The sequence below is a fragment of the Limulus polyphemus genome, unplaced genomic scaffold, assembly GCF_000517525.1.
Source record: "Limulus polyphemus unplaced genomic scaffold, Limulus_polyphemus-2.1.2 Scaffold167, whole genome shotgun sequence".
Taxonomy (NCBI): domain Eukaryota; kingdom Metazoa; phylum Arthropoda; class Merostomata; order Xiphosura; family Limulidae; genus Limulus; species Limulus polyphemus.
In genome coordinates this window covers 417,627-425,696 of record NW_013665777.1, presented here as the reverse complement: position 1 = coordinate 425,696, position 8,070 = coordinate 417,627, and the positions used below count along the sequence as shown (strand labels likewise).

Genomic DNA, 8,070 nt, shown 5'->3' with positions numbered 1-8,070 from the left:
TGTATTACCTTGCAGTTACTATAATTAAATGTAACTTGCTTAATTTTCGGTGTAGCATCTTGTCAAAAGCGTTTGGAAAACCTAAATAAACAAATCCACATCATGCACTAGTTTCATGACGTGAATTGTACGTACATTAATAGTAGTAGATATTAGAATATGCATGACTAATTGTGAATGCTGTAAACTTCCCTTTTTTTTCTAACACAGGCAACGTAAACTAGACTAATATCAAGTTCCCGCTAGGGCAGCAGCACTGTGAAGAGAAAATTTGTTTGTTGTGGAGAGCAGGCATAAGTTGTAATGTTTGAATTAATCATTAATGACTAAGTTAGTATAGTCTACTGATAAAAAAGTTGTTGTTAAATGTTAATAATATTAAAATTCCACACTATGTACTATACTTAGCATTAGATCTAATGTATATTTATTGAATCAGCATGAAAGCTAATACGATTAATGGTAAGAATGTTTCTGGCGTCATTTTCTACAACTTACAAGTACAATTTACAAATACGAGTTTTAATTTATCGTTTAAAAAAGTCAAAATTAAAACTAGTAAAAGTTAACCTAACTCTCAAGACTGCGAAATAAGTTATTACTCAATTAGAGTATGTAATTGTAAGTAATTGTGTGAATACAGAATAGGGGAGTTGGATTGCGTATAATTGAAAGATCGAATTGGTGTACTGTTTAATCAACTCTATTCAATAATTGAAAGATGTTATCTGGATGATGGGAAAGGAGTGGACTTTGTCAAAGTTTGTGTACTTAGAATGTTACATATTCAAAAAACTATTATTAAGGTGTGACATAAAAGAGTAGGTAATAAAATCGTATCAGTTCTTTAACAGTTGATTTTTCTAATTCAGTGATATTTATTATTATTAATAAAGTTTTCTTGTGACATTAAAAATTTAAACTCTTATGCGTCTCTAATTCAGTCTAAGTCTAAGTTAACTGTATTGAGGATGTATTTACACTTTTACAATGTGACTTAGATCACTTGGTAAGTTGGACTAATACCCTTTAATTACAGTGAATGTTCCTACAAAACACAAGGTAATGCATTTGGTTATAATTTAGATCACTCATGATTTAGTATAGATGGGAACCCACTCAATAGCATGAATGAAGAAAAGTATTTTGGATGATAGTATTAGTACTAGTAGTAAAGCTAATAGGATTTTAGGCCTTATTTAAAGACTTATTCATTATGGAGATGTCAATGGGTCAACTGGATTTTTGTCGTCATTTCTTTCTTATGAGCTTGTATATAAATTATAGCATGCATAGCAATGATGTCACCAGGTTGAGTAATGGTGACACACAGTAACACTCAAAACTGTATATTTAATATTTTCTGTGAAATACACGTGCATTTCTTTACATAATTTTAGAAGTAAAGTCAACTTTTGTTTTTGTTGTTTCATTATTGATTATCTTTTTAATATTTCTGTTAAACACTTACTCATAAATTGCCAGAATATCTGTTCCTCTGAAAATTGTCAGTCAGGCACATAATTGTGGTCATAATGTAAGTATACCACATGATTATCATAAAATTTTTTATGCAGAAGTGAAAGTTGAGACTAACCAATGATTAATTCATGCATAGATTCTTTAGTCAACCAGAACACTGCATTTTGACTACTGAATGTCTATGTTTTCACTTCATAAGTTGTTGTTAAAGACAGAATTTGGTCTCTTTTTTTTCTTTTTTTTGTTGTTGTTGTTGTTGGAAATGCTCGTTGACATCAAGAGGAATTTGAATTAATGACACATAGATATTGATTTTGAAGTCTCTCTTTTGTAATTCTCTCCCAAAAGTAAAATTGGAGTTCTAATGCAGAATTAATGTGTACTTATAAAAATAAAAGTGTTTAGCCCATTTACAAATCAGTGTACTTTTAAAATAATTTATGACAAGAGGTATTGAAATTTAAATGAATGCTCTGCATTCTTTTGTGAAATCTCTTGCCCAGCTATTATTAGTCTAAAATATTATAAATTAGTTTGTTAATATTTATGATTTATTTTCAGAGAAGCGTTATAACTATTGTGGTGTTTATTGAAGCTTATGCTGTTGGCTAAGACAGAAGGTCTACTTGAAAATGTCTGGTCTAAAAAACAATCCTATTCTTCATGTTGTTGTTGTAGGCTTTCATCACAAAAAGGGTTGTCAGGTTAGTAAGTCATTGCTAACTGTGTAGAAATAATGCAAGACAAACTAATAAACCTCTGAATATGCAAGAAGCAAACATAAGTGTCATTTTAATTTGTTCTTGTTAGTTCAGAATCATTGAAATTTTAAATTAGTTAGAGGTATATGGTGCCTTACTTTTAATATTAAAGTTATATAATTAATATAAAATTTTCAGTATAAGGATTTATTTGATCTATTTTTCTAAGAAGTATATATGTAATCAAATGTATTACTACTACTATAGGCAAATAATGATGAGATTGTGAGTCAAAGACTCATAATTTAGGACACAGACTCAATATTTATGATATTTGAAGCCTGAAATACTCCTGAATAGTTAAGAATGTTGATTTACTTTAATGGTTCAAAGCCCAAAGTTAAAACCTACATTACTTTTACTTTACACTTGTAACAATTGTATGCTTGATTATTGTAGTAAATTGCATTAGAATGTAATGAACACTGACAGTCTTTTTCCTTCTAGGAATATCCTTGCAAGCGTAGTGTCTGATCATCATAATAAATTTAGCATAATGTTTCATTATGTTTACTAGTGGTAGTACTAACAGTTTGACTAGCACAATATACTATCTTTAGTGACAGAATGTTGATGCTGGTTTTAATCAGGCTCTGAAGTTTAGTGCATTTTACTTATTTTACTAGTGCTTGAACTTTTACTTTTCTGTTATTTACATTAAAGACATTGATAGAGGCACAATCACTAAACTAGTAGAATTTGTTGAAGTCATTAAACTTTGGTATTTCTGGCTGTAATGAGGATGATAAGACACTAGAATGATTCAGATTGTATGATAAGTAGGACAAATATTTGGTAAATGGCCTTTAATTATAGAAAGTATAAGGTAATGCTTTTGGGTTATCATAATTTTGTGACTGAAGAAAAGGATCTTGGCATAGTAATAGTTATTGAAATTTTATAATGTATTTATAGATATTTTGATTTTAAATCAAAAGAGGTAATAGTCTCTTTATAGAAATTACTAGTTAGGCCTCACATAGAATACTGTTCACGGTTTGATTGCTTTATCTTAGAAAATATGTTTTATTAAAGAATATTCAGAGAGGTGTTTGAGTATGATTCCAGGAATCAAAGAATTATCTTTTAGTGATAGTTAAAAATCACTTAACCTATTTTTTCTTGAGGAAAGAAAGTTAGGAGGTGATCTTATTGAAAATTATGCAGGAGATCAATAGGTTTTGAAAGAGCATATGTTTAAGATTTGGAAGAGATAGATGAATATTCAGTTAGGACAGTTTTATTTTTCTAATAGTATTAGTAATGGGGAGATTAACTTATGGGGCTAGATACCATCAACAGTTGTGAAGGGTGGCTACTTATAAGAATTTGAAGGGAAATCCACAATTTACTGAGAAAAGTAAATGTTTTTGTTATTTTGTAGGGATGGGTGTGAAGAGATAGCCTTGAAAGACCAAATGGCCTTGTTGTCCTTATGTTATGCTCTAACTGTATAAATCTACAACTAGATTCATAATTGATCACTGTTTTTTCTAATGTAACTCATCTTTTGAAAAAGTAAATATAAACACTTTTGAAAAATTGTTTTATTGTGTTCATGTTCTTTGTTTTTAAAGTTGATAATATTCAAAAAAGTAGCCTGTTTGTAAGGAAAAATCTTTCTATTACTATCATAATTCTTTATGCTGTTAAATTAATTTACAGTATTCAAGAGTTTTTAGTTTAGGAAATATTATTAAGAAGTTATTGTTCTTTTCAACAATATTATAAACTAATAGATTATGTAGTAGACATGAAAAGGAACTGTATGAACTCTTAAGTAGAGATCATGAGTGTACTCAAAGATTTCCAGTATTAAGTTCAACCTCCTGGCTGTCATGGAATTTCTCATTAGCCAATCTCGTCTACATCCTTTCAATGTCATCTTGCAACGTCAACCATTCTTAAATTTCTGTTAATTTAACTTTGATGCTATATGTGTGTATTTTACTTGTACCTACATTTGTGATAGGACATTCATTATCTTTTGACAGCTGCTTGGTTACTCTTTCATTGATAATTTTTAAATCATGCTATTTTTGTGTGCTTTGTTCTTTCTCATTTCTCACTTTTTATCATTTTATGATTATGAGTTAAATTATATCTCATTCCATTATTTTTCTTTAAATTTCTTTTTCTTATAGATCAACCGTGTTAGAACCAGTTAGCACTTTCAGATGTTGAGTGCACACCTGCATATGAGATTTAAGTAAAAATAATAACTTCAACTATTTTTCAACAATTCTTAATTCAAAATATTTTATGGTTAATATTTTTTCATTTTGTAACACTTATTTAGTGCAATTTGCTAATAAAAATGAAAATAACTTTCCGAAACAATACATTATCTCTTCTCACATGTATAGCTATTCTCCTACAGTGGGGCCCTCTATGTGTACAATTTTTTAGCATGTCACAAGCCTAGAACTCCTACGTACCCCACGATCAATGTGGTTCAACTGTGTATCCCATGTAAATCATCATGAGATAACCTTACACTAATAGGAGTGTGACACACCCTCCTGATGCATGCGACTCCCTCTTCGATTCTACCGAGCTATCACCTCTCGTTAGGCAGTGATTGAGTGAAGACATTTTTCAATTGTGCTTTTTTCACGTGTGCAATTTTTTGGGGGAAGCAGTGATTTACTTGATTTGTTCATTTGCTACAGTTACTTTTTCTGTATTAGTTTGCCGCAGTAACTTGCCTTTGTTTATTGATTTTTTTCTCATTTTCGGCATCTTCACAGTTTAAGATGAATTCAGAAGTTTGTATTCTACAACATATGATATTATAACCACTACTTTGAGTGCCATTACTGGCTTCAGGTCTTGGGGTCTCGACTGAGGATTTTTCAGACATCATTTGTTGGGAGATTGATCTCTATGGGAAGCATCCTTTTTCTTCCGACAATATTCAGGTTCCTCCTGCATTGTCCGAATCTGTTCCTGATGAGAAAGATTTTAACAGCCTTTTCCTCCTCCTAATTATGCCATGCCTTCCCTTGCATCTTCTGTGAAATCTACTAGGAGTAACTCTGCCTTTTTGGATATGCTTCCTCAGGTGTGTTACATTTTCTTGTTTTTACAATTTTGTGTGAACTGTTTCTTCTTTTTTATTTTAATGATACCCATCATTAGAGTCCATTGCTTTCCCTCCTTCCCCTGATGACATCAGGGCTCATGCTGAGCATTTCATTTTTAAGTTGAGGGCTGGTGTCAGCATGCCTCGATCTCTATTTACTTTTGTTCCTTATGCTTTGGTTTATCGGCAAGCTTGTCAACCCTATCTCAACTTCCAGCAGTTGGAGTCAGTTTGGATAATGTGAGGAGCTGTCCCTGATAATCCTATCCATTTTTCCCACGTCCATTTTCCCACCAACATCCACTTCCTTTCTGAGGCACTCCACCAATCCCCTCAGGGGTTTTCAGAGGATACACTTTCTCTCCTCCTTGGCACTGTTGTCCTTTTCAGTCCTATCCCTTCACACGTGCTGTTGGGATTTTATTGGGAAGGATGCTGTCTTTTCACAGGCTCAGCTACCTTCCACTTATCTTCGTGACTTCTGGATGGCTCTTTTTCTCTATCGTTTTATTTTTGGAGTCTTTGGAATCACTTGTGGACCCTTTATTTTTGGTTACTCATTTGACTCATTCTGATAGCATAACCTCTTCCATAACTGTTTCTCATCCTGCAACCTCTTGTCCTTAACCAGTTCCTTCCAATGAGGTTCAAAATTTCTCTGTGTATCTCAGTGTCGGGTTTATCATTGCCAGCAGTTCCAGTAACTATCAGGTGGTTTTCAGTCTGGTGTGGACATTGTTTGGGGAGGTTGCCAAAGAGAGCATGACAACAGAGCGAATGGAAATTTGAAATGTCCCTTACTTTCAATAGAGGAGTTTTGTCAATTGTTTGAATTGCACATCACTATTGGAGATGTTATTGTAAGTTGAAAGTGGTAAACAGATATATAAAAATATTTACAAAAATAACTAACTTATTGGACAGCTATGAAACATTCCATTTCATCATTTGACAATCCCTTTATCTATGAATTTGCATAGTTCCAAGAAGTTACCTTTTTATTAAAAAATGAAGCTTTAGTTATTATATTTCACATTTTTTCATAAAACAAAGTTCTAGTTTAATAAATTTTTTACAGTTGAAACCAGAATTACGTAAAATATTTATACACTCTAAATATTAAGTCTTTCATTTTCTTATCACCTCCAGCAGTGCTGATTTATTCCATATATTTCAAAACAGTAACAAGACTACAAAGGGTTGAGTGCATTGTATTAAAACAATATTGAATATGTGAAGAAGTCAAATGTAACCACAGCTGATATAATGTGGTGGTGGAATGGCATGAGTCAGAACTACATTTTGACATTGTTTGACATTTTATAGGTTGTTTGATGCTCACAAAAATAGATTGATTTTGGGAAGGTAACGTAACAGCACTTTCCATGCAAAATATTCATACACTGTGATCATAAAAATGTATTCCAATTGCAGTTTTTAAATTTCCGACATGGGGATATCACTTATATTCAATCTCATTGGAAAACAAAAGAATATGGAAAAAATGGGGACAACAGGAACATCCAGGAAGAGACCTGTAACAAGTTGCACCCTAGCCAATGTAAGCAAAATGTGATATCTTCTGAGAGGTAAGAATAAAACAAAAACAAAGGTCTGTGGCAAAAGCCTTCCAGGTGTCCCAGGCAAAAGTATGCAACATAATGAAGAAGGATCTCCTTCTGGAAAAAGAGACAATTCACATGTGCATAAGTTTCTGCCATAACATATCTATTTAACCATCACATACCTCAAGCAGCTATAGAATGAAATAGGTATTCATGCTATTCTATACAAAGATATTCTTGTCAGGTCAATGGATATTGCACTTATGGATTTCTGTGCAACTGGACTGTTGAAAAAGATACTGGAAAACTATTGTCCTTGTAGACTAGATTGATTACTTTAAATTTTTTTTCACCAAAACCTGCAATAGCTTATATCCAACTATTTACTACAAAAATATTACATCTACATAGTCATTGTGCTTTAAATAATATGTTTAATAGTTTTAACATTTATGGTTTATATTAATATATGTACACGCAGATGATCATGTGGTAGGTTTTATTCAAGCGTGTTTAATTATTTTCTCTCTCAGGTGGATTACTCTTATCCTCCATTAATAAAAGGTCAGCCTTATGACAGTAGTGAACTACCTGTGTGTTGGAAACACCTCCCTTCTCTTGCTCTGCCTGATGGAGCACACAACTGTGAGAAAGGTAGGGGTTGATTTTTAAACACTTCAAGTAACTTCATTACTTGGGCTAAATAAATATTTAAGATATTCCTTGCTCTAAAAGGTATATATACATAGCTGTTTTTTAATATTACCATGTTTTTAATATCTATTATAAAAGTATATATTTGATGATCCTTAAAAATTATTTAAATATAAGACATTAGTTGTGAAATGTAGTAACTATAAAGTCAGTTGCTTTGGAAGTTGCTATTACTTTTCTCCTGTAGATTACACTTTACTATGTTTATAGTTTGTTTTTTAAATATGTTTAGATATTTATAGAGCAAATCTGTTTCCATGACATTACATTTTTTTTCCCTCCAATCTATTAGAAACCATTTATTTTCACCTCCCATCTTTGGACAATCCACGACAAACAGTCTATGGAATATCGTGTTACAGACAAATGAATGCAGAGGTTTGTAGAAGTTTCTCCCTTGGCTAACTTTTATGTTGTATAATTAAAACAGAAATTCAGAAATCAATAATATATATATATATAT

General features: G+C 31.7%; 1 protein-coding gene across 1 annotated transcript in view; it reads left to right on the top strand.

Annotated features, from left to right (window-relative positions):
* Positions 1 to 241: 241 nt before the first annotated feature.
* LOC106477554 (late secretory pathway protein AVL9 homolog) overlaps positions 242 to 8,070 on the top strand; it is a 78,481-nt gene continuing 70,652 nt past the window's right edge. The window contains exons 1-4 of the mRNA XM_013938105.2: positions 242 to 462; positions 2,044 to 2,186; positions 7,427 to 7,547; positions 7,900 to 7,985. Coding sequence (XP_013793559.1) covers positions 2,115 to 2,186; positions 7,427 to 7,547; positions 7,900 to 7,985 — 279 coding nt within the window. The 5' untranslated portion in view covers positions 242 to 462; positions 2,044 to 2,114. The remainder of the gene's footprint in view (positions 463 to 2,043; positions 2,187 to 7,426; positions 7,548 to 7,899; positions 7,986 to 8,070) is intronic.